The sequence below is a fragment of the Ranitomeya imitator genome, chromosome 8 (genome assembly GCF_032444005.1).
Source record: "Ranitomeya imitator isolate aRanImi1 chromosome 8, aRanImi1.pri, whole genome shotgun sequence".
NCBI classification, from domain to species: Eukaryota; Metazoa; Chordata; class Amphibia; order Anura; family Dendrobatidae; genus Ranitomeya; species Ranitomeya imitator.
In genome coordinates, this window is record NC_091289.1 from 188787939 (window position 1) to 188815443 (window position 27505).

A 27505-nucleotide genomic window follows, 5' to 3' on the forward strand; every position below is an offset into this window, starting at 1 on the left:
ATTAATTATAATCTGTGTCTCGATAAATAAAAATCCATCCCAGGGACAAATCAATCACGTGATAAGACACAAATGGTACCCAACAGACCCCATTAACAATTATGGGGTTTGTCAGATTTTGTCACAGTGTCCTTCATTGTATCAAGAACAAACAAATGCACCATGCTGATCAATTTACTTTGGACACTTATTATCTGGTCCATAATGACATGTGACCCGTAATCATTACCGTCCTCTGCACAGATCCCCTTGTATTTCACAATGTTGTCATGGTAGAGATTGCGCAGGATCTGGATCTCCTTGTTCAGGTCAGAGATGTGGGTTCCTCCTGTTCCTGGCTTCAAGGATTTCACGGCCACCATCTCTCCGGTGTTATCGCCTTCTGGATCGTATCTACAGAGCTCCACCTTTCCAAAGTGACCCTGCGAGACAAGGCGGAGAGGAATGAGTTGTGTGTGGACAGCAGGAGATTATGGCCAATTGTGGAAGGAGACCCAAGAGGCCACGCTCACCTCTCCCAAGTCCCGGACGCGCTTCAAGAACCGCTTCTCAAACAAACTGGGATCAACTTGTGCAGAATGAGACGTTTCGGACACGATGTCAGGATCTGAGAGAAGAGAAAATTCAGTCTCGGGAATAAAGGGAAGAAGAACATGAGAACTATAAGTGTAGCGACACCCGACTCCCAGCATCGGCACTCACTCTGCTCCTCCAGCTTATTGATCTCCCTCATTATCGCTCGGAAGAAGGGTCGCCTGTTGGCATCGTAGTTCATGCAGTTTATGATCAGGTTGGCCAGCTCCACACACGATGGTTCTGTCAGCTTGAAGCTGCCTTCATAAAATCTTTCTTTCTGGAATAAAAGGCACAAAACATTGGACAAGATTAAAGAGATGAGTGAAGCGAGGAAGATGACTTGAAAATAACAATGAGGGCTACAAAAAACAAATAAGATTAAAAAAAAAGTATGAAACAGTTGTTGCCATTCGATTCGCACGACCTGGTCCATCAGCTACATCTGTACCCTATAGTCGCAGGACGGGAACCCAGAGAACAGCCTCCTACCTCACGGCATCCGCCTTTCTCCTTTTGATTAGCCAGCCTTGCATGGTATCATCATTGCGGCATGACACACGTGACGTCACGGCTAATCACAAGAAGAGCCGCAGATGCCGTCAGGTAGGAGTTGACGCTCAGGACTCCCGTATGGCGGCCGCAGATTTCGCACCATTTCTACTCCCTGCTCAATGACAAAATAGTTGTGGCTTCCCCTTCTCTGCACCCTCCATACCTCTGCCAGTGTCTTGTCCTTCAGAGGAATCTCTCCATTGAAACAGATTTCCCACAAGGTAGTGCCAAAACTCCACTTATCAGCCGCAACGTTCAATACTCTGGACTCGTCAACACATTCTGGAGCGATCCAGGGGATCCGTTCCACGCGCTCTGAAATGTAATCCGACAATAGAAGATACAAGACCCCATTATACTTTGCTGCAACTGAGGACAACCAACATCCCCGACAACTGCCAAGACATGCTGGGAATAGTGGTACATAAATTGGAAAGCCAAGAGTGAAATGGGCACATATTTTCCACCATGGAGCCACAGTGATGCTGTCTTACCTTGCCTTGTGAGTACAGTTATGGGTATTCCGGGGTCGCTCAGCTTTATAAATGGACCACACTCGTTATCAATCCCTTCTCTGGCCAGAAGAATGTTCTTAGTACAGACATTTCCATGCACCAAGTCTTTGTCTTCCTGTAAAAGAAAATATATATCTCATGATTTCACTTCTTAAAAGTGCACACAATGGGGGAGATAATCAAAAACGGTCTAATAGCAAAACTGGCTGACGACTGCAGATGGTGATAAAATGTAAGGGGGACAGGACGAAATACTAATTGTAACGAAATATCCACAATAACTCACTTGGATGTTAAGATTTTGTGGTTTCATTGAACATGTAAAGTTGGTTTTTTTTTGCCGTCACTGTACAATATATCACTTTATAAGACCCCTGAATCTTCCCGGTGAGATGGAACAGGGGAGACCCCTGCACAATGACTCTCAGGACATTTCTATGAGACTACAATGGGGAGAGACCCTTGCATGTGACGGAAACCTCGCAGGATACATTGGGACGGCAAACATTCAGGGCATATCCCGTGGCTAACATAAACCTCTTTGGAGGGAGATGCAGTGAATGTGCTCCAAGATCGCACAAATATATTTGGGTCTTTTGCCGTTTGCAGACTCACGATTTTCTGTTAATAATAAATCAGCACAGAATTAATAAAATATTTAAGCCTTAGTCTGCTGCGTCTGTCATGAGTGAGAGACGGGCAATAAGGATTAATGGGATGCGAGCCGCGGTAATGAAGAGCCACTAATTGCGGTTACTGCATTTGGTCTGTGATTTAATGGAGCCGTTTAGCGTGGAGGCACCGGGTAAAGGATGTCAGCGCCGCAAAGAGGAGATTAATAGTGATATCGATCGCTCTCATGTTACAGAATTACTCGCTGAAGATTAAGTATCTGAATGCAGCAATGTAGAAAAATTCATCAAGTGCAACAATTCATTATTACTATCACTGCGCAGTGGCAGACTGCCCGGACACGGTGGGAGTTGTAGTTTTGCAACAGTTGGAGAAACCTCAACCCCTTCAAGACTAGGATAATTTTCACTTCTGAACTTTTATTTTTTTTCCTCTTCCTGTGCCGAGAGACATAAAAAAATTTTATTCTCCCATCCCCCATCGCAGTATATGGTCTTGGGTTTTTTGGGGGATAAGTTATAGTTTTGAATGACGTCATTCACTTTACCACGTAATGTGGAATTTTTGTTCCATTTTTCAGGAATAGTTGTCAAGCAGCCATCTGATGCTCCCAGAGTTTTGTGCATGGTTTACAGCCCCATTGTTGAGCTTTGGACCGCTGCCTCGCCACCTATCCCACCCCACGCCAGGTGGAGGATTCACCTGCACAACCCCTTTAATATAAATGCAATTAAATACAGGAGTTTGACATGATGTTTGCCACCAAAAGAGGATCTCACCAAGTAGCTGAGGGCACTTGCAAGCTGTTTGGCAACCTGGAATTTCCAAGGAGTCGTGAGCTGTTCGCTTTTTCGGTGCATGAACAGATCCAAAGGGCCGAAATCTACAAATTCTTCAATCATGATATCTGAAATAAATGGTAACATGAAGGATTGCACTTCATAAAGAGAATCGCTTCTCATCTCAGTCACATCGCAATAGTATCGATGCACGGCATCCACACAGCCGCAGAACTCGGCTCAGGTGAAATAATTGACTCATTTCTCAATTCAAAGCTGCGGCTGTGCAAGGATTGCAAAACTATCACTACCGTTGGCTGTCTGGGGATGCTGGGAGTTGTAGTTATGCAGAAGCTGGGGAGGTTGGGACGCACCAAATTACATTACAGCAGTGTACAATATATATTGCTCACTTACTCTCCACATCTCGCACGCATACGCCATGGAGAAGGACAATATGCTTATGGGACACCTGCCTCATCAGACTTGCAGTCTCAAAAAATGCCTGAGAAATAAAAAGAGGAATGAAAAAATGTAGAATGAAGGCACACACAAACACATGAAATAATCGGTGGTCTGGGAATTGTGGGTACGATCAGGTGTGAATGTGTCCTTAGAAAGTTGCAGAAGTTTTTATTACAGAAAAAGTCAGTCTGGAGGAAGTGGTTGGGGAGCAGAGCGATGTGCCCCCAGAAAGGTGGTCACGGGTGCTTACGGGTTTACCATGTTGGATCATACAATTGCAAGTTCCAGGTATCTCCTCCCCCCTCCCCCCAAAAAAAAAAATAAATAGAAAAATAAAAAAAAATAATCGTTGCACTTTTCCCCAATTTAAAAAACTACACAAAAAACAAAAACAAAACAACATTTGGCGATATCTAAAAAATATCCAATCAAAATAAAATTATTCTAAATTATTTAACCTATATGGTGAGTGCCGTAAAGCTGCATGTCTCGCAAAAATGCAACAAAAATCAACAAATATCAGATTGCCACAAAAAAAAAAAACCTATCCAAGTTTGGTATTGGACTTACGGTACTGACCTGGAGATTTATATTATAAAGGTTATTTTTCCACCATAAAAACGAACCCAAAATAATAATGACAGAGTTGCTACTTTTATGCCATTTTACTACACTTGTAATTCTGAATGGCACCATTAAATTTTCCATAAAATGTGCCAAAAAAAAAAATCAGGAAAGAGAAATACAACTTGTCCCACAAAAAAAACAAGCCCTCATACAGCAATATTGATGAATGAAAAAAAAAAAAAGTTATAGCTCACAAAAAAAGGGGGAGGGACAAAAGGTGCAAAAATGTAAATCAGGGGTGCTGGGAAGGGGCTCAATGAAGTCTGTCAGGGGTCTCTGTACAGGACCCATTAAATATGCCAATGTTAGTTACTGATCTGTGATTTTCTTTATATAAAAAAAAAATCTTTGATTATTGTAATTGATTGTTTTTCAGCGTCTTTTAGAAATTTTTGTCGGAGAACATAACAAATTCTTAGACTTTGTTTTTACCTGTAACATACAAGTATACAGACATGTTCCGGTATATAGAGATGTATCTCCATGCACCAGTACAATATGTAAAGCAGAAGACTACTATTTAGACCTTTAGGCAGAGAAGATCCTCCTACCCTCATAGTTTGTGTACCGTATGTCGCAGCCATTGTCTCTGGATGCTGCTGTATAGAATAACACATCTGATTACACTATTCGATGAAAATAAAAAGAGGTTCTTCTGCTTTGGGAGTATTTTCTGATCAGAAACTATAAACGCAGTGAAGTTGGCCTCAAAATTTGCTGGTGCATTTGTCCATGGCCGATCACCATGCCACGGAGATCTGGGGGACTTGTCATGGGTTTATTTTAGGGCTCGCAGGCGCCGACACACAAGTCAGTGATCCTTTGCTGTTACTGTGGGAGTGCAGATAACGAAAATGTCAACACACCAGAGAGATATCCCTGTGGCTGGGGTCCAGCACTTTCAGGATGACCTTAATGTCTTTTTCTGATCCGTTTGCCTCACAGTCGTTATCATCCCTGTAGTTGAGTTTTCCTGCATAGATCTGCGTCCTGGTTCCTCTTCCCAGATGGTCCATCTACAAGATAAATATACGGATGTGACCGCAGGATGCGAAACTTTAGAAAGGCTTTACCAAGTTTCAGCAATACAGATTTTTTTTTTTAATAATGCTTTTATGACCTCTTATATAGGGGACGTCAATCAAACACCCAAAATCACACAACTATTGTGCTCCAACAGGATTGCACTGAGCCGCAAAGCACACGAGACGGTGCTACAGTGGTATCAAGTCCAACCTGAAGTGCAGCTCTGGAGGGATAGAACTTCTGCCGCACAGCTATATACTGTCAATACTTTCCAGTACAAAATGTTATGGTATAGGAAATGTTTAAAGATCTCTGCATCCTTACATATTGCTGCTCTTGCTCCAAAGGACAAAAATACATGGCTGGCACGTAATACGACATTTTTCCTACATGTGAGGCAACCTGCAGCTTAATCCTGTGATGACAGCTAATCACTGGCTGTTCGAGCAGCTGGATCTCAATCAACTGATCCATATTTATATGGGAGGTTGTCCAGATAGAGCAAATCTCTATAAAAATGCCTTGAAAAGGCAACGTCCATCAGTTAAGTAAAGCAACCGTGCAACATAATTAAAAAGAAAAGTCTCTATGGTAACAGACAACAAAAACCATGAGTAGTCAGATCCTGCAATCATATCCTCTTCCAGTAATCACGTGAATAGGAATGCAAGAAATAGGAGGTAGACAGAAGGGAGGAGGACTGCAGCATCTGACTACAGACTGTTTGTTGTCTGTTTCCATGGAAACACATAGGTCTGCATATCCGTTATGGATATAAAATATGACCACACTTTTAATCAAGGCCAATTACAAACATGTTCTGGGTCAATAAAGAAAATTGGCTGCAAAAGCCAACATAGCCTATTAGTAGCAAACAGGAAAAAAAAAAAAAAAAAAATCCAGCTTCCAAAAATATCAAGATTTATTGAGGATAAAATCCAAAGTCCAATGACATGGTTCACAGGAGAATGAGTAGCAGCAGGCTACGCGTTTTGAACAATGAGTTCTTTTTCAAAGCATATTTTTGGAAGCTGGATTTTTTTTTTTTTTTTTTTTCCTGTTTGCCTTATCGTTCCACGTGATGACTGCACGGTATCCGGGCTTCCCCACAACAAATGCCTAATAGGTGAGCTGGTTTTTCACTATTTTTCCTATTAGTAGCAAGTTGCAGACACCACTGTTGTGCATTACATTTCCAGATTCTTCACTTGCAGAAATGTCTTAAGAAAGATAAAAAAAAAACAAGTGTATACTGGATGACTTCATCTATATGACCGAGCGCTGGACTCACTTGTATAATCTGATCCTTCAAGATCCGGTGGAAGCTCAGCTGGCTGATGTGATACACCGGCTGCCAGGCAATTGCTTTCTTCGTTGCAATCAGTAGGTTTGAGATCTCTGCAGAGAAAAAAAAATGGGAAACAAAAAACAAAAAAAAAAAAAGTACTGAGCATTGGCAAAAGCTACATTTATATATAAAGGCACTGTGGCATTCTTAAAATAAGAAATAAGGATATTCTAGGGGTATTCTGTGTTATAATATTGAATCTCCATGACTGTGGGGATCCTGCAGGTTGTGTTATGTTTTGGTACAGTTGTCGGACAGTTCCTCCATCTCACCTCTGGGCTTAGGAGGACAGCACCTTTTCAGAGTAAAGCTGACGTCGTCCGTCTTAAGAACTTGTCCCTTTAAGTGCTCCATCAGCTGCTTCAAGTTGTCGAAGACCCGGTCCGAGCCCAGCAAGCTGAAGGTTTTGTCTCGGACTTCTATTTGAAAATTTTTGTACTGTTTCAGGTTCTTGGATTCATACTTCAAAGAAATAAATAAAAAGAAACATACAAATAAAGTCGCACACTAAGGCTTCGTCATGTTTGGAACCTCCATGATGGAAATCAGACAGACCCCCGTTCTAGCCAAATGGGGTCTGCCAAGCTCTCCCGCCATTCATTTAATTGTTCTGCTCCTACACCGGTAATGAACTTAGCAAAGAGATTACGTCCTCTTACCTGGGATATCTTGGAGCACGCCACCGTCATGAGAATGTTATTGAAATCTGTGCAGCTCCACCGTAGGACGTACATCCCCTCCTCGTTACCTTCTTGGCGCAGTTTATTTATGGCATATTCTGTGCTATAATAGAAACAGGAGAAATCACAAATAATAATAAATAATCTTTATTTTTATATAGCGCTAACATATTCCGCAGCGCTTTACAGGTTGCACACATTATCGTTGCTGTCCCCGTTGGGGCTCACAATCTAATGTCCCTATCAGTATGTCTTTGTAAGATCACACAGGACATGGTTTTCGGTGATGGGACTGTTTCGCCTCCAGGCTTTGCAGCCAATTTGATGTAATGGGACGTGTTACTATACTCAAGCTTTGTCACTAAAGCACTATGATCGTGAAAAATACACTACAAGTAGTTCTATGCAGCTGAACGCTCTGGTCCCGAGTGCCTGCGGCAGTGCCTGGTATTGATGCAAGAGACTTGTGCGAGTTTCTCACATTGCACTCGCAAGTGTTACCCTTCAAGAACAAAAGGGACACTATTTTTGGGGTCATCGATAACGTCATCATCTAGTCTGAGCGCTAGGTTTGGCAGTAAAGGCTGTGATGGGGGGTGATAACAAAGAAAGGCTCCTGTATACACCTCGCCCCCAACCCGTCCTGGAGGAAGTACAGGGGAAGTGAGGACAGACAGTAAAAAGACGAACTCAGACGTCCGTGTATCACGGTCAGAGTACGGGCCAGTTCAGGAGACCCGCAGTCGGCCCATACGCAGATCGTTTTTCACAGCCCTAAGGCTCTGAGAGGTGCGATAGCATGAAGAAAGGTTCTTGCATCTATTCTCCCTTCCTGGGACCTTTGGAGGCTGTGCCAAGAAAGATTGACAGTATCCGGCTGTGATGGGTAAAAGAGGTATACTATTCTAGTCTTGGCATTCAAAGAGTTAAAACACTTTTTTTTTTGGGGGGGGGGGGATGACGAGAGGGGAGAGAACAACCCGACAAATGTCACTACACACGAATATCACAGAAGTAAATACAGATAGGAGGATGGGATTTCCCTACGAGTCACCGCACAAAGCGTCTAAAAACGTTATCTCCTTGTGAGGCACAGCGAAGAATCAGCAATCGAAATCAAGAATTAGAAAAAGGCAGAAAAAAATATCTGTGGGGGCCGCAGTCACCATTCCTGGAAGTACTCTATAATGACTCAGCGAGTGCTTCACATCCAAGAAGCGGTACAGATGGACAATCCCTTAAATTAAAGGGATTGGCCACACTCTTGTTAGTGTTGTTTCCTCACACACTGACCAGCACTTCTGTCTGTACAACGGCGGGTGGAGGGTCATGTGACCAGGCACGCCCATCAGCCTCGCCCAATTAACACCTCACTTGGAAAATCTTTTTTTATATTGGAGGAGGATGATGGGCGTGCCTGGTCACAGGACCCTCCACCAGCCGCCGCTGTATGAACAGAAGTGCTGGTCAGTGTGTGAGGAAGCTGCACTCACAAGAGAAAGTAGACAACCCCTTTAAGTATATATATTAAAAGGAAGTATGATACTAATGGAACATGACATTAAAACTATGTCCAATATTGAGCAGCTACCCTCTCTGACCAATAAAGGCATAGACATTACAAAATTGCTGGAGGCGCCCTGTGGTTTCTGACACCCATTAGCAACAGATCCTTTGAGTCTGATAAGTCATGTGATGTATACTACTCACAGGCCCGACCATGTACCGGGAACACCCCACAAGTCCCGCAGCATTCCGGGAACACCCAACAAGTCCCGCAGCATACCGAGAACACCCCACAAGTCCCGCAGCATACCCGGAACACCCAACAAGTCCCGCAGCATACCCGGAACACCCAACAAGTCCTGCAGCATACCCGGAACACCCAACAAGTCCCGCAGCATACCAGGAACACCCAACAAGTCCCGCAGCATACCCGGAACACCCAACAAGTCCCGCAGCATACCGAGAACACTTCACAAGTCCCGCAGCATACCGGGAACACCCCACAAGTCCCGCAGCATACCGGGAACACCCCACAAGTCCCGCAGCATTCCGGGAACACCCAACAAGTCCCGCAGCATACCGAGAACACCCCACAAGTCCCGCAGCATACCCGGAACACCCAACAAGTCCCGCAGCATACCCGGAACACCCAACAAGTCCTGCAGCATACCCGGAACACCCAACAAGTCCCGCAGCATACCAGGAACACCCAACAAGTCCCGCAGCATACCCGGAACACCCAACAAGTCCCGCAGCATACCGAGAACACCCCACAAGTCCCGCAGCATACCGGGAACACCCAACAAGTATCGCAGAATAAACCGAAACACCCAACAAGTCCCGCAGCATACCGGGAACACCCAACAAGTCCCGCAGCATACCGGGAACACCCAACAAGTCCCGCAGCATACCGGGAACACCCAACAAGTCCCGAAGCATACCGGGAACACCCAACAAGTCCCGCAGCATACCGGGAACACCCAACAAGTCCCGCAGCATACCCGGAACACCCAACAAGTCCCGCAGCATACCGAGAACACCCCACAAGTCCCGCAGCATACCGAGAACACCCCACAAGTCCCGCAGCATACCGGGAACACCCCACAAGTCCCGCAGCATTCCGGGAACACCCAACAAGTCCCGCAGCATACCGAGAACACCCCACAAGTCCCGCAGCATACCCGGAACACCCAACAAGTCCCGCAGCATACCCGGAACACCCAACAAGTCCTGCAGCATACCCGGAACACCCAACAAGTCCCGCAGCATACCAGGAACACCCAACAAGTCCCGCAGCATACCCGGAACACCCAACAAGTCCCGCAGCATACCGAGAACACCCCACAAGTCCCGCAGCATACCGGGAACACCCCACAAGTCCCGCAGCATACCCGGAACACCCAACAAGTCCCGCAGCATACCGGGAACACCCAACAAGTATCGCAGAATAAACCGAAACACCCAACAAGTCCCGCAGCATACCGGGAACACCCAACAAGTCCCGCAGCATACCGGGAACACCCAACAAGTCCCGCAGCATACCGGGAACACCCAACAAGTCCCGAAGCATACCGGGAACACCCAACAAGTCCCGCAGCATACCCGGAATGCCCAACAAGTCCCGCAGCATACCGGGAACACCCAACAAGTCCCGCAGCATACCGGGAATACCCAACAAGTCCAGCAGCATACCCGGAACACCCAACAAGTCCCGCAGCATACCGGGAACACCCAACAAGTATCGCAGAATAAACCGAAACACCCAACAAGTCCCGCAGCATACCCGGAACAACCTACAAGTCCCGCAGCATACCGGGAACACCCAACAAGTCCCGCAGCATACCGGGAACACCCAACAAGTCCCGCAGCATACCGGGAACACCCAACAAGTCCCGAAGCATACCGGGAACACCCAACAAGTCCCGAAGCATACCCGGAATGCCCAACAAGTCCCGCAGCATACCGGGAACACCCAACAAGTCCCGCAGCATACCGGGAATACCCAACAAGTCCAGCAGCATACCCGGAACACCCTACAAGTCCCACAGCATACTGGGAACACCCCACAAGTCCTACCTGTAGTATAACGTGAACATCCGAAACCTGCCATATACCAGGAACGCCCCACAAGACGTGCTGTATACTGAGAACGCCCCACAAGATCCGCTGTATACTGGGAACGCCCCACAAGATCTGCAGCATACCCGAAACACCCAAATCCCGCAGCATACCTGTAACACTCCACAAGTCCCACAGCATAACCGTAACACCCCACAAGTCCTACAGCATACCAGGAACACCCCACAAGTCCTAACTGCAGTATAACGTGAACATCCGAAACCTGCCATATACCAGGAACGCCCGACAAGACGTGCTGTAAACTGGGAACGCCCCACAAGAGCTGCCGTATACTGGATGATCTGATCATTGTTTAGACATCCCTACTTGGACCTTGTCAGTCGCTCAGCTCCTTATATTTTGCCCATTTCTCCTGCTTTCTGCACATCAAAAATTGATCACTTGCTTCCTTATATAACCCAACCCTGACAGGCACCACTGTCAATAACAACCATTTCTCATTTCACCTGGCAGTGGTTCTGATACTGCGGAGCACGCGATATATATATGTGATGCACAAATAAAAGTCTCACTTTATCACTTACCATATTGGCCCATGACAACCGTTCATTATGTTGTGCACTATCAAAGGGGGAGCAACATCAGTGCATAGATAGTGGTGAGCGTCTGCCGTCAGTCTGAAGTATCCGTCTATCAAGGCTGTCAAGGAAAGCGCCACCTCTTGCGAGGGGACCTTCAGCTCCTACATGAAACATTGCAAATAAAAATCAGGTAAAACAGAGACATGAGATGGACAGAGGATACATTTTTTGCGCTGTATTTGGAATTTCATTCTGTAAGGATTAGGCGGAGTTCACACTACTATTGTGGCTTTCGCTTGTACTGGTGGCCACAATGCCCTTCAGAATCCTTCACAAGACGGACACGACCTGCACCATCCATCATCTCCGCCTGCAGCAATATTGTGTCTGCCTAATGCATCCGTGGCCGGCAGTGTAACCGCGGGCTCACTGTCTGTCTGCTTCTTACCATGCACTTGTTGTCCTGATTATTTATGATGACTGTGTCCTCCTTCACGACGATGTGAGTGATTTCAGGGAAGTAGGAGAAGACGCTCCATTGGTTCTTGTTGTTCAACTTGGTGTCATTCTTGTTTTTATTGTTTTCTTTCTTCTTCGTTTTTTTTTCTTTTTCATTGGGATCAAGCTGCAGGCAGAATGATCAATGAAGGACAGATATCAGCAAATAGGGATTATTTTCCATCCTGTGCAATCTACGTTTACATATAAGGGTATGTGCCCATGATTAGTAAACGCTGCGGGATGGACGCCCACAGCCCCATGCCCATTATGCGCCTAGAGACACCCGCAGAGACTGACACACGGCACATCTCTCCAGACAGCAGCATGGCAATTTCTGTTGCGGAGACTAGCATCTCTGCAAGAGAAATGTGACCAATAAAATGTATTGCACGCGGCAGCGGTTGGGACACAGCAAACATGCGCTGCATCCAAAGTGCTGCCACTTCAAGATTGTGTGCACCCGGCCTTAGATACCATAAACCAGAAGATTTATGACCCAAGAAAGAAAATGGAGTTCAAGTCCAGAAATTTTAACAGGAGTAATAGTTTATTACAACAATAGAAGTTTTATACATACACAGCAGAGAGTACTACAATAAAGGTATTGATAAACATTAGAATTTCAGCAAGAGAAACAGGTGGAAAAATCAGTGGGTATACCAGATATCACCATATATATCATAAGGTAAATTGGGGCCCCTGACGAAGCCAACGCAAAACGCACGTTGGGGCTGCACGGTGGGGAGCCAGAGGACACCATTTCATGGGTAAGATATCTAGAACATTAAGGGCCATGTTATGGTCAGGGCTCTGTTCCCTATGCTAATGAGGACTTCTGTTAAAGTTACACCTGTTATCCCTCGTTCCTGGTCAGCTTTTCCTCTTGTATAGCTAAGCACTTTGCACTTTACCTTATGATATATATGGTGATATCTGGTATACCCACTGATTTTTCCACCTGTTTCTCTTGCTGAAATTCTAATGTTTATCAATACCTTTATTGTAGTACTATCTACTGTGGATGTATAAAACTTGTATTGTTGTAATAAATTTATAATCCTTTTAAAATTTCTGGACTTGAACTCCATTTTCTTTCTTGGGTTATAAGGCTTGCTTGCTGGAGTGTCCGTCATTCCATGGTTCTGTTCTACTCCCATGTGGTGTTGAGCATGCATGACAGACTAAGATATATGTTTCCCGCTTTGGTCTGTATATACATAAACCAGAAGACATCTGAGGGTCCAATACTTATGCATCAATCTTTTGTATGTGCAGGTAACTAATACAGGTCCTTCTCAAAAAATTAGCATATAGTGTTAAATTTCATTATTTCCCATAATGTAATGATTACAATTAAACTTTCATATATTATAGATTCATTATCCACCAACTGAAATTTGTCAGGTCTTTTATTGTTTTAATACTGATGATTTTGGCATACAACTCCTGATAACCCAAAAAACCTGTCTCAATAAATTAGCATATTTCACCCATTCAATCAAATAAAAGTGTTTTTTAATAACAAACAAAAAAACCAACAAATAATAATGTTCAGTAATGCACTCAATACTTGGTCGGGAATCCTTTGGCAGAAATGACTGCTTCAATGCGGCGTGGCATGGAGGCAATCAGCCTGTGACACTGCTGAGATGTTATGGAGGCCCAGGATGCTTCAATAGCGGCCTTAAGCTCATCCAGAGTGTTGGGTCTTGCGTCTCTCAACTTTCTCTTCACAATATCCCACAGATTCTCTATGGCGTTCAGGTCAGGAGAGTTGGCAGGCCAATTGAGCACAGTAATACCATGGTCAGTAAACCATTTACCAGTGGTTTTGGCACTGTGAGCAGGTGCCAGGTCGTGCTGAAAAATTAAATCTTCATCTCCATAAAGCATTTCAACCGATGGAAGCATGAAGTGCTCCAAAATCTCCTGATAGCTAGCTGCATTGACCCTGCCCTTGATGAAACACAGTGGACCAACACCAGCAGCTGACATGGCACCCCACACCATCACTGACTGTGGGTACTTGACACTGGACTTCAGGCATTTTGGCATTTCCTTCTCCCCAGTCTTCCTCCAGACTCTGGCACCTTGATTTCCGAATGACATGCAAAATTTGCTTTCATCAGAAAAAAGTACTTGGGACCACTTAGCAACAGTCCAGTGCTGCTTCTCTGTAGCTCAAAAGTGGCTTTACCTGGGGAATGCGGCACCTGTAGCCCATTTCCTGCACACGCCTGTGCACGGTGGCTCTGGATGTTTCCACACCAGACTCAGTCCACTGCTTCCTCAGGTTCCCCAAGGTCTGGAATCGGTCCTTCTCCACAATCTTCCTCAGGGTCCGGTCTCCTCTTCTCGTTGTACAGCGTTTTCTGCCACATTGTTTCCTTCCAACAGACTTACCATTGAGGTGCCTTGATACAGCACTCTGGGAACAGCCTATTTGTTGAGAAATTTCTTTCTGGGTCTTACCCTCTTGCTTGAGGGTGTCAATGATGGCCTTCTTGACATCTGTCAGGTCGCTAGTCTTACCCATGATGGGGGTTTTGAGTAATGAACCAGGCAGGGAGTTTATAAAAGCCTCAGGTATCTTTTGCATGTGTTTAGAGTTAATTAGTTGATTCAGAAGATTAGGGTAATAGGTCATTTAGAGAACCTTTTCTTGATATGCTAATTTATTGAGACAGGTTTTTTGGGTTATCAGGAGTTGTATGCCAAAATCATCAGTATTAAAACAATAAAAGACCTGACAAATTTCAGTTGGTGGATAATGAATCTATAATATATGAAAGTTTAATTGTAATCATTACATTATGGTAAATAATGAAATTTAACACTATATGCTAATTTTTTGAGAAGGACCTGTACATGCAGTGATGCATCCCCATTATACCCAGCACCCGTTCACATGCGACAGCCGCTTTACTGGTAAACCCTCAGCTAACTGGTTATAATAGAAATAGACAATATTTATGGCTCCACAATGAAGGTGACATCATGGGGTGCAGCATTCACAAGTCATCACGGCTCAGTGACGGACCAATGGGCGCCTGGGCCTCAGCCTTATCTACTTCCTCCAACGTTGGAAGTCACAAACAGGAAAGCCTTGTCCTTTGGAACAACCATTAATGAAATGTGTCCTATTTTGGTCCATTCAGAAAAAAAAAAAAACGTGTGAGTGAAGACTATAATGATTAACACCATAGAGAGCGTCGCTTCTTGGCTGTGGATGGTATAAAAATGGCTCAGGCTACAGGGGTGTCCGTGATATTTTCACCCACAGAGAAACCTGTGGTGCAGAATTTACATTATCCAGAAACTTGAGTGCAAGAATCAGATTGCTGTGGCAGAAGAGGAGTGAGTCGTGTAAGGCTACTTTCACACTAGCGTCGGAATCTCCCCGTCGCAATGCGTCGGGCAGAGATTCCGACGCTAGCGTTTGACGCACTGCACAACGGGTGCAGCGGATGCATTTCTCCGGCGCATCCGCTGCCCCATTGTGAGGTGTGGGCGGAGTGTCGGCCGCGCATGCACGGTTGGAAAAAGCGGTCCGTCAGGAGCAAAAAACGTTACATGTAACGTTTTTTGCTCCCGGCGGTCCGCCACAACACGGCGCAACCGTCGCACGACGGTTGCGACGTGTGGCAAAGCGTCGCAATGCGTCGCTAATGTTAATCTATGGGGCAAAAACGCATCCTGCAAACAACTGTGCAGGATGCGTTTTTTGCCATAAACGACGCATTGCGACGTCTGGCAAAAAACGCCAGTGTGAAAGTAGCCTAACCGCCATGTTTCCCACTGAGTCTTTAATATATCCGTGGACGAGTCTGATATTGGCCCATGACAAGAATCCTCTTCCAGACGCAGCAACTCTGCCTCACAGTAGGAGGCGCTCTCGTCCTGCATCATCAACCTATTTCCACTTCCTTTCTACTTACCACTGGTTTCACCCTCCATTGAATCCCATCGTTTCCAGTAATCATAACTTCATGTTCCCCTTCACATTTGTATGGTTTTTCTGAGTTGATTCTTAAAGACGTCGCCTTGAAGATCTCTGCTCCGTAATTTTTCGTCAGCGTCTCCAGGGTGGACATGTACTTCACCTTCAGATCGTGAGGCGAGACGCTGCTGTCACAGATGGTTTTATTGTTGAATTCCTTCAGGAAGTTCCTGAAGACGTTGTTGATCCGCAGTCGGGTGAGAATGTTCCTTTGTTTTATGGTCCGGTTTAACGTTTCGGGGATATATCTTTTGTAACTGGAAGATAAATTGGGAGAAGTCATAGATTTATTAATCTCTAACACAATGGCTGGCACTTCAGCTAAGATGACAAAAACCTGTTATACAGATTGCACAAGAAATCGTACAGCTGCAAAAGTTACAACCATTTCCTGTTGCCAGAGCGGTAATGTACTGAGCTCCCTGCACGCTCGTAGCTACATCTGCACAAATGGCAATTACCTGGAGCAGTCAGGCGGCTGCACGATTGCAGTCTGAATTACACCCCACGTGTCCTTCCATCTAATATGGCAGTTAGCTGAATGCCCACTAGCACCAGAGACAATTCTCCTGCCCCACCAAAACACAAACGCGCTCCGTTCTGTGCTGCCAAGTGTGAATGTGTTTTCTAAAGACTCTCAACAACCTATAGTTGGCCAAACTGTCTGACATTCACCAAATTGGTATAGTCACCATAAGGCCATGTTCACATGTAGCATACATATTCAGCTGGGTTTAACAGCAAAATGGATGGGATTTGACGAGAACGCTTCCTCGCTGTTCTGTTGAAACGTTATTGTTCTGGGTTATTTTCCCCTACAGGCGAACTTTTAAAACACAACTTTTGTTTTTTTCTACATGCACAATCTCAGTATTTCTGCTCTTAAAAAAAAAACTTGTGTCAAGTCTGCACAAAAAAAAAAAAAAAACACAGAGAGGAAAAACTGCAAAAAATGAATAACCAGAGCAGATTGCTATTGGGCATTTGGGTTCAGACACCTATAGGAAAAAGAAAAAAAAAAAGGTAAAGGAAAAATAATTCACAAAAAAAATAAAAAAGGATGACATGACAAATCTTACATGAGCAATCGCTCATAAAATGCAGTAAATTACTAGAATAAAAAAAAAAAAATCTGCAAAAAGCATAAAATCCTGAAGAAATAATGTGTGCAATGGACAAGGCCGATGCCGTCCACTTTCTATGCAATCTATAAAATAATAAGAATTGTAAATTGTGTTCATCTAATTTTTGATGTGAGAGCGCCTTCGGCATAATATAGAAGTTTCAGGGGTTAAGTTAAAGAGATCGGCCAATCCAGCAGGATTTCTGAAAAGCTTCATCCAGATCAAGTACATAACACAATGTTAAGTGTTGAAGGGTGCACAACCCCTTGTGGCCCCTGAGCAAGTTCTGCAGATAAGCATGGCTGCTGCTTTATCCCCTGGACATCACAGAAGATGGCGGAGATGCAGACGAGCCGATCACTAACCTTATATCTTTGGGAAGTTCCGGCAGCTGCATGTTCCTCTTGATGGCGTAGTGCGAGATCGCCAGGACCGCCATCCCTAGGCACTCGTTCTCAATTTCATGCACCTCATGGTCGCTTTTTGGGTCCCGAACAGGCGCCAGACACTTCACCAACTCATATTGGCCCTAGCAGCAATGTCAGGGTGAGGGGGACAAAATTATTGTTATTTATTTTTTCAAACTTTTGTCAATTTAAAACATTTTACTTTACAGCAATTTTCTATTAAAAAAAAAAAAAAAACTGAAAATGACATTTTCCCAGGATCTGCCATATCAAAGCAAATCTAATAAATGTAACAGGAGAAAGAGTGAGGATACTGCTCCCCATAATTGCTAACTAGCAGCTCCCGCCATCCAGAAGAGGAATAAATCAATGTTCGGACCGACCTGTGCAAAAATATAATCCAAGGAGCTGGCATCAAGGATTGGGGTCCCATCCGGGGACCCCTGTTTACTGTCATAGTTGTCTTTCTGCCTTTTGGGGTAATATCTCCAGACCGATGCCTCATTATCATTTGTGCCGTGCCAATTTGTAAAAATGAATCTAAAAATAAAGTAAAAGATATATAATAAGCGATCCGACCAGCTTCATACAGTGAAAGATATACCGTATTTTTCGCTTTGTAAGACGCTCCGGATTATAAGACGCACCCCAAATTTTGAGGAGAAAAATAGGCAAAAACTATTTTTTAATAAATTGGTGGGGCGTCTTATAATCCATGCGTCTTATTACTTACCAGGGGTTGTGGTTGTGGTGGATCAGGGTCCCAGGCTCGTTGCCGGAGGCAGGAGTGGAGCATTGCTGCAGGCTGGGATGAGGGGGTCTGCAGGGGGCTCCTGTGCTGCAGGGGGGCTCCTGTGCTGCAGCCTGGGATGAGGGGTCTGCAGGGGGCTCCTTTGCTGCAGGCTGGGATGAGGGGTCTGCAGGGGGCTCCTGTGCTGTAGGGCTGTCTCCGGTGCTGCGGGGGGCTCTGGCGACATTTTGTGAAAGGCCAGAGCCCCCGGCAGTTCATCCATGCGTTCCTGTATTACTGACTCCGGGAAAATGGCCGCCGGAATCTCGAGAGATGAGATCTCAGCGCTGAAATCTCATCTCCCGAGATTCCGGCGGCCATTTTCCCGGAGTCAGTCATACTGGAACTAACTCCGGGAAAATGGCCGCCGGAATCTCGAGAGATGAGATCTCAGCGCTGAAATCTCATCTCCCGAGATTCCGGCGGCCATTTTCCCGGAATTAGTCATACTGGAACGCATGGAAGAACTGCCGGGGGGCTCTGGTCTTTCACAAAATGTCGCCAGAGCCCCCCGCAGCACCGGAGCCTTCAGCATCACCCGGGGCAGCAGTGGACAACCCCGGCAGTGGCGGCGGACGACAGCGGCGGCAGGCGGTAGCGGCGGCGGACACCCCCTCCTCCCAGCCTGTAATGGTAAGCGGTATATCCGCTTTGTTAGACGCACCCACATTTCCCCCCCAAATTTGGGGGAAATAAAGTGCGTCTTACAAAGCGGAAAATACGGTAAGTGTTTCATCCCTTGCTAGTTTTGTAAGTTTGCCCACTGACAAAGACATGAACAGTCTATAATTTTAAGGGTAGGTTAATTTTAATATTGAGAGATAGAATATCAAAAATAAAATCCAGAAAATCACATTGTATAAATTATATAAATGTATTTGCATTTTGCAGTGAGAAATAAGTATTTGATAATCTACCAACCATTAAGAGTTCTGGTTCCCACAGATCAGTTAGGTGCTCCTAATAAACTTGTTACCTGCAGTAAAGACAGCTGTCTTACATAGTCACCTTTATAAAAGACTCCTGTCCACAGACTCAGTCAGTCAGACTCTAACCTCTACAACATGGGCAAGACCAAAGAGCTGTATAAGGATGTCAGGGACAAGATCATAGACCTGCACAAAGCTGGAATGGGCTACAAAACCATAAGTAAGACGCTGGGGGAGAGGAAGACAACTGTTCGTGCAATAGTAAGAAAATGGAAGAAATACAAAATGACTGTCAATCGACATCGATCTGGGGCACCATGCAAAATCTCACCTCGTGGGGTATCCTTGATCATGAGGAAGTTGAGAAATCAGCCATACACCGTGTAGTGGCTGTTCTCAGTACTGCAGCTCAGCTCCATACACCATGTAGTGGCTGTTCTCAGAACTGCAGCTCAGCTCCATACACCATGTAGTGACTCTTCTCAGAACTGCAGCTCAGCTCCATACACCATGTACTGACTCTTCTCAGTACTGTAGCTCAGCTCCATACACCATGTAGTGGCTGTTCTCAGAACTGCAGCTCAGCTCCATACACCATGTACTGACTCTTCTCAGTACTGCAGCTCAGCTCCATACACCATGTAGTGGCTGTTCTCAGAACTGCAGCTCAGCTCCATTCACCATGTAGTGACTCTTCTCAGTACTGCAGCTCAGCTCCATACACCATGTACTGACTCTTCTCAGTACTGCAGCTCAGCTCCATACACCATGTACTGACTCTTCTCAGTACTGCAGCTCAGCTCCATACACCATGTACTGACTCTTCTCAGTACTGCAGCTCAGCTCCATACACCATGTACTGACTCTTCTCAGTAATGCAGCTCAGCTCCATACACCATGTAGTGGCTGTTCTCAGTACTGCAGCTCAGCTCCATACACCATGTAGTGGCTGTTCTCAGTACTGCAGCTCAGCTCCATACACCATGTACTGACTCTTCTCAGTACTGCAGCTCAGCTCCATACACCATGTACTGACTCTTCTCAGTAATGCAGCTCAGCTCCATACACCATGTACTGACTCTTCTCAGTACTGTAGCTCAGCTCCATACACCATGTACTGACTCTTCTCAGTAATGCAGCTCAGCTCCATACACCATGTAGTGGCTGTTCTCAGTACTGCAGCTCAGATGAAAGCAGGTTCACACTGAGCACATGTGACAGACGTGACAGAGTCTGGAGACGCCGTGGAGAGCGATCTGCCTGCAACATCCTTCAGCATGACCGTTTGGCAGTGGGTCAGTAATGGTGTGCGGTGGCATTTCTTTGGAGGGTCGCACAGCCCTCCATGTGCTCGCCAGAGGTAGCCTGACTGCCATTAGGTACCGAGATGAGATCCTCAGACCCCTTGTGAGACCATATGCTGGTGCTGTTGGCCCTGGGTTCCTCCTAATGCAGGACAATGCCAGACCTCATGTGGCTGGAGTGTGTCAGCAGTTCCTGCAAGATGAAGGCATTGAAGCTATGGACTGGCCCGCCCGTTCCCCAGACCTGAATCCAATTGACCACATCTGGGACATCATGTCTCGCTCCATCCACCAACGTCACGTTGCACCACAAACTGTCCAGGAGTTGGCGGATGCTTTAGTCTTCGTCTGGGAGGAGATCCCTCAGGAGACCATCCGCTGCCTCATCAGGAGCATGCCCAGGCGTTGTACAGTAGGGAAGTCATACAGGCACGTGGAGGCCACGCACAATACTGAGCATCTTTTCTTTGTCATGAGGCATTTCCACTGAAGTTGGATCAGCCTGTAATTTGATTTTCCACTTTGATTTTGAGTATCATTCCAAATCCAGACCTCCATGGGATATTAGTTGTGATTTACATTGATAATTGTTAGGTTTTATTGTTCTGAACACATTCCACTATGCAATGAATAAAAATTTGCAACAGGAATATTTCATTCAGATATCTAGGATGTGGTATTTTAGCGTTCCCTTTATTTTTTTTTGAGCAGTGTATATATATTTTATATATTTATATATATATTTTGTACAAATAGAAAAAAGATATTATAGTGTAAATATATTTAATGGTGGGACAACCTGTAAAATCAATATTTGGAGGAGTCTGTTTCCCAGTTTATCTGGGTAGGGCTGGTATAATCCTCTGTGTGGTTTATAGGTGCAGTGCAGCTGGGAGCAGACAACGCACCGCACTGTTTACATATGATGCCACTGTCATAATACGGGAATAGAGGCGCATTCTCCATAAACCCTTCCTTATTCCCCCATGTCTGCATACACACATAAGGTGAATAAACCAGTTCTTTATTCTGAATGCTGCCTCCAGCCCCATATTGTGGCTCACGTTTAGGACGGTTGTATCCGGTCCTCGAGTCGTGCGTTATATATAATTGTGGCCCCTGCCTGCAGACACTTCCAAAACTCCAAAAAGTTTCAAAACAGGATTGTTTGTGACTCAGTTCATTCATGTTACTGAAGGTGGTGTATGTTGTGTGCAGCGTCCTGCTCCTCATACGTGCACCGCAGCTCAGGGTGTGCACGCTGCGAGAAACCACCGAGGTCAGATATCATCTTACACAAGCTGAGGAAGGAAGAGACATCGGCCGCCCCTGGGCCCTTCAGAAAGGTATCGGAAGAACAAAAAAAAAAAAGCCTGCAATTCTCCCCACCCGTCCTGTGCATTTAGAGCTTAACCCTGCAAAAGTGAAAAACATAAATGTAATATATATTATTTAATTTTTCATTTTTTTTCTTTCATATGTGCAGAAATAGAGTTTAGAGGGTTATTGCCACTAGAGGTTGGGGAGTTATCATCAATCCATTGGGAACCAGCGGGGCCACTCTTTACTTGTGTGGAGGGAGGTTGGGAGTAGTAATGGTCAAGGATGTTTTCTCTGAGGGCCGGGGTGACATTATAAACATTCATGTACACCTTATTAAGCCCTGGAGGCCACTAGCCACTGAAACAAGAAAGCTATTTTTTCTAAGGATCTCCTACAAGTGCAATGTGCACGTGGTCTCACTGGGAAGAGGAGTGTAAGCCGCTGCAAGACGTCTCGGCCATTGATCAGCCCGAATCTTCTTTCCCCAAACATCTGTCATTGGGCGGGGGGTTGGAGGAGACAAAACACCCCCCAAACACAAGGAGAATTGCATCATGGAGATGTGGAGGTTGTATCAATAACATGGTGCTGTGGTTCCAACATGGCGCATGGCTGGGAGCGGCGTTTCTTTCCGAATGTCACTACAGGATAACCCCAGCATAATTAATTCGGGACCACAGCTAAAAAGTAAATACACCGTATACTCACCTCTCACAGCGGCGGCATTCCAGCACCGTTGGCACCGTAGTTCCTGGAGACTGACGTGACTTGTGTCACAGGTAGGCTGCAGTCAGTGAGTGGCCGCTGGGAACTTTTCGAGAACAGAAGCAACGACATTGCGCCAATGTGAGAGGTGGATATACAGATTTTATTTTATTTGGGGTCCTGAACTGATGAAGCTAGTTCAGTATTTGACAACCCCTTTTACATTTTGTAAGACTGTGTGTAAGATCGGATCCGTCATTAGCTGGGCGCTGTTTATTTTTCTCTCCCATCACGATCTAGTTGTATGTAGTCAGAGTGATCGGTCATCGTAACCCTGTATCTGTTGATAAGGAATCTGCTGAAAACTCTTCCTGAAAAGACAGGAAGTCTCGAGCTTAAAATAGCCCGAGTCACCAGTGAGAAAGTTGCAAGACTGCTACTTTTTTTTGTTCAAAAACCTTCTCAATTCTGGAATAATACAGAACACAGTTAAGGAAGGGGATGCAGCTGTAGTTTGCCCTTTCGTATCTGTAGGTAGACTCCGACATTGAGACCGACACTGAAAATACCAAAGGGTTGTGATTTTTTGGGGGAAAGGGACCTCTCTAAGCCCTGATACACGATGAGTGCGATTCCATCTTATTACTTCACAGCTGTGATTCTTTAATTTGTCAGGTTCCGGCCAATCACTAGAAATAGTCCTCACAGGCACTAAGGAAGGCCATGGCCGTCCATATGGAAACTGCACAGGGTAGCGATAACATCAGGTCATATAATTGTATCTATATATTTATTTTTATAGTAAGTGGTTATCTTTATATGTAGTAATTCATGACCAGGCGATGTCACTACCCAGAACTGCTGAATTTCCCCGACAGATTACTGTTCCTGTTAGACGGGCGACATCATGGCCCAGAAACATTCACAGCTGCAGATTAATGAAAGGACATCAGAAAAACGGGGGAAATGTGGACAGAGATGGGGAAGTGCGATACTATGGGACTACTATGAAGGAAGTAGGTTGTGTGCAAATAATCATCTTCCCCAAACACACAGAATCATTATCAAAAGGTGCAGCGTCCTAAAAGTCACCCTTACGCTCCGTTATTGCCCTGACAGTACTTGCCACCAATAAAGACGGGGCTGTCCACCTTTGGGAATATTTTTTCTTTTAAAGGGAATCGATCACTTAATTTTGAGCCTATAAACTGCGGCCACCGCCATCAGGGGCTTATCTACAACCCATCTTCATACTTTATCTGCCCTGTTGAGGGCAGGGCAAAGTACTGCAGTGCACAGGTGCTGGGCCTCTCTGACCTTTCCCGGCGCCTGCGCACTGCAGTACTTTGTTCTGCCCTCAACAGGACAAATCAGTACGCCTGCGCCGGAGCCGCGACAGGAAGCAAAGAAGAGGACGACATCGTATGAAGATGGGAGGACCCGGACCTGCGTCGCCCATAGGAATGGACTGCACCGGGACCGCCCCCGGGTGAGTATAATGTAGCTTGTTTTTCTTATCTTTCAGGTTACATAGGGGGGCTTATCTACAGCATTATAGAATGCATTATAGAATGCTGTATATAAGCCCCTGATGGCGGTGGCCGCAGTTTATAGGCCCAAAATTAGGTGACAGATTCCCTTTAAAGTTAAATAAATACACCTATTTCGGGCTAAAAATAATTTTTGGCAATTTGGTTTAATTAAAAAAGTTGCAGTTTGACTTTTATACAGGCTTTTTGTTTTCCTGTACAGCCTACTTTGATGTGTGCTCATAAATCAGCTGAGAGAAGTTTAGAAAAATGCAGATTTAAAAAAAAAGTCATTCTGCCTTTATCTTAATTGACACCACAGGTACCGACTGAGACCCTCAATCAACATCTGTCCAAACCCAAAATTAAAGTCTAAAATCCAGATGTCACTGACCTGACCCGGTAATAAAGCTTCATAGAAGTGCTGCCGATTATCTTGAACAGGTGACTTGGAGGAAACCATAGGTCGTCCTTCTCGCTGTAAAGTGCGAACAGATTGTGGCACAACGGGGAGATATCTTATAGGAGGAAACAAAAAAAAAAAAAATTTATATATATATATATATATATATATATATATATATATATATATATATATATATATACACATACATACATACACACACACACATATATACATACTAACCATTAAAACATTTAGCATTAAAATAAAATGCAAGTCATATGCTGGAATCATAAAAGGTTAACGCGTCCTTACTGCATTTCTGGGCCGCCTCGACGAGCAGATCCTCCGCTATATACGTTCCTTCGGTAAATAAGATCGGAGACTTGTCTCCCAGGTAGAAATGTATCTCTAGCCCTTTAGGAGGTGCGGAGTCTACTTCGTATTTCCGAGCATTACGGATTTTTGCGCAGAAAGCCATCGCTATCAAATCTTGCGCCACATTCAGACTCTAAGAAAAAAAAAAAGGTTTGAACAGAATCAAAAAGAGGTGATCGAATAGAGGCCAGAATAAAAACTATTATGCCAAACAAGGCATGTCCAATACAAGACGCCACTCTCCACCTCACTAGAAAAATGGCTCAGGAGTATTCCAGGATAAACAAATTATCTCCTAGGCGCTTGACAGGGGGTAATGGTTAAAGAGTTGTCCACCTTTGGGGACATTTTTTTTTTTTGCAATCGGGTATAAATCAAAAATGTTTTCAGATTTGGCAGATCTGGGCCCACGGAAAAAGCGTGTGAAAAAAGCCAGCTCTGGTCAGCAAATAAGATAATAGGATGGAGACAAATGTGATGCTATCATTTGTGACTTGTTCACATGAGCACCTGGCGGACTTATTTTATCATCTATATTACAACTGCAATTTGAAGCCCAAACACCAATCTCCTGACCCCAACTAACATTAGCAAATATGGCCGCTACACGGTTATGTGAATCAGCCCTTCGAGGGGCTTTTCCATGAATAAAGTTCATTTTAAAATCAATAGATCTTGGAATAATAATAACTTCCACATTTGGAGGTGTTTAAAAAAAAAAAAAAAAAAAACGTTCCTGTGCTGAGATAATCTTATAAATGTGCCTCTGCTGTGTTCTGTGTAATGGCTGTGTCTTACTGTGCAGGAACATGGAAGGAATATTATTCTTTTTAAAACACATCCAATTGTGGAAGTCATTATTATTCCAAGATGTATTGATTAAACTCGATGTTAAAATTTTCTTTATTCGTGGGAAAATCCCTTTTACACTTCGCTTCTTATGAGATTTTCAGAGAAATATTTACAAAATTGTGGCTTGTGCTACAGAAACACGGAGACTCTGGTTGCGCAACAGCACTTCCCAAAGAAGTGGCAGGACTGAAAATATTTGCAAAACTAATTTTTACAGCTGCAAAAACAAAAACAGACAAATCGCACATAGGCTTTAGAATGATGCCAATGGGGGTGAAACAACTCTGGCCAATCCTCAGAATAGGGTTAAGTTCAGAATTCATGAATTTGGCCATGAATTTAGCCCTAAGTGCAAAACATGAAATCGACATATATTGCTTATCATAATGAATACGCGGGCTGCCGGGCTCATGTTTCTGTGTTTTTATTTTGTCTCCTATATCTGGATGAGAAGCCAAGAATATCAGCATCACCTGGACTGTCACTCAGGCTATGTGCCCACGTTCCGGATTTTTAGCGTTTTTTAAAGCATCCCATTATTTTAATGCATTCCGCAATTTTTGTGCCCATGCTGTGTTTTTTTCCACAAAAAAAAGCATCGCGGAAAAAAACAGCATGTTCATTAATTCTGCAGAAAATCTGCGGATTTGCCGCTATATTATTGTATTGGGACACTCCGGGGAAAAAACGCGAGAAATGCAAAAAAAAAAAAAAAAAAAAAGCTAGAAAAACGCAAGCGGATTTTCTGCGAAAGGAGTCCGCTTTTGATCAGGAAAATTCTGCGAACAATCCTGAACGTGGGCACATAGCCTCAAAGCTCATTCACACATCATATTTTTCGCCATGAAACCCTGGCAAAATGTGTCATGGACCAGACGTGAGAGATCAGTAGGGCGATTGGTGTAGCTTCAGTTGAATGGAATCCTCAGCGATACATTTTTCCAACTGATTTCCATCACTTTGCTTCCACGTAGGGGCAGATTAGCTGCACAAACCACCGTAATCTCGGAATTATCAGTACAGCGAGCATCGCCCTATATGATCTGCACAGGAACCTACTACTGAAATATTTAATTTTCCTCATTAACCCCTCCCGCCAAAGGCAGTTTTCAATATTTTGTATGTGAAAGCTGGAATTGGGAGGAGAGGGAAGAAAGTAACTACATCACTGCTTTTTGGGTTTCACATTAACGCCATTCACTAAAACTACAGATTTATACTGTTGCTGCTATGCCATTGTATTTTACTGTTTTGACAAAATAAAAAAAATAAATAAAAACATCAGTATATAACTAATTTTAGCTTACAGGAGAGCACTTCCCATCCACCAGCAGGTGCAAAAATGGCATTTCCAGTTCTGCAGGATTCTAACATGTATTCCATGTGTCATCGATAAATATGCAAACCTCACATTACCGGTGTTATCTGGCATATCACCTCGACACAGACAAATTAAAAAGCATATTTACCTCCCGGGCAGGTGCTGCTCCTTTGCTTCACAAGCTGCGTTACCCAGACAGACTTGTGACATTGTTTATGTCACGTGAGCGCTGCAGCCCATCAGCAGCCATTAATAGGCTGCAGCGCTCATTTGACAAACAATGTAACAAGATCACCAGGGAACATCACCAGTCCAGGAGGCAAATATGCTTTGTTTGCTTATTTTAGATTTTTTTTTTTTATTATTCTGCTTGGTTGTCATTCTGTAATGGGCTGAGCTATATAATCCTCTGAACTATTGTTTTTAATTCGAACCACCAAATACCAACTTGCAACAACGGAAAAAAAAAAAATAGTTGTCAATCCCGCCTTCCGCCCCCCTCCCCCAAGAAAAAAAAAAGAAGAAAAGAAGAGAACGTAATTAGTGTAGAGATCTGGTCTTCATACTCCTCT

General features: G+C 44.5%; 1 protein-coding gene across 2 annotated transcripts in view; it reads right to left on the minus strand.

Moving 5' to 3' along the window:
* Positions 1-27505, minus strand: part of JAK1 (Janus kinase 1) — a 74782-nt gene that overhangs the window by 7201 nt on the left and 40076 nt on the right. For both annotated transcript variants that reach the window (XM_069738197.1, XM_069738198.1), the window contains exons 3-20: positions 24698-24893; positions 24374-24497; positions 17783-17939; positions 17358-17521; positions 15807-16125; positions 11816-11992; positions 11371-11528; positions 7181-7304; positions 6794-6983; positions 6465-6571; positions 5014-5163; positions 3473-3560; positions 3056-3183; positions 1623-1758; positions 1292-1443; positions 703-853; positions 513-607; positions 230-422 (exon numbers count right to left, since the gene is read on the minus strand). In XM_069738197.1, the coding sequence (XP_069594298.1) occupies positions 230-422; positions 513-607; positions 703-853; positions 1292-1443; positions 1623-1758; positions 3056-3183; positions 3473-3560; positions 5014-5163; positions 6465-6571; positions 6794-6983; positions 7181-7304; positions 11371-11528; positions 11816-11992; positions 15807-16125; positions 17358-17521; positions 17783-17939; positions 24374-24497; positions 24698-24863 (2779 nt within the window). In that variant the 5' untranslated portion in view covers positions 24864-24893. The remainder of the gene's footprint in view (positions 1-229; positions 423-512; positions 608-702; positions 854-1291; positions 1444-1622; positions 1759-3055; positions 3184-3472; positions 3561-5013; positions 5164-6464; positions 6572-6793; positions 6984-7180; positions 7305-11370; positions 11529-11815; positions 11993-15806; positions 16126-17357; positions 17522-17782; positions 17940-24373; positions 24498-24697; positions 24894-27505) is intronic.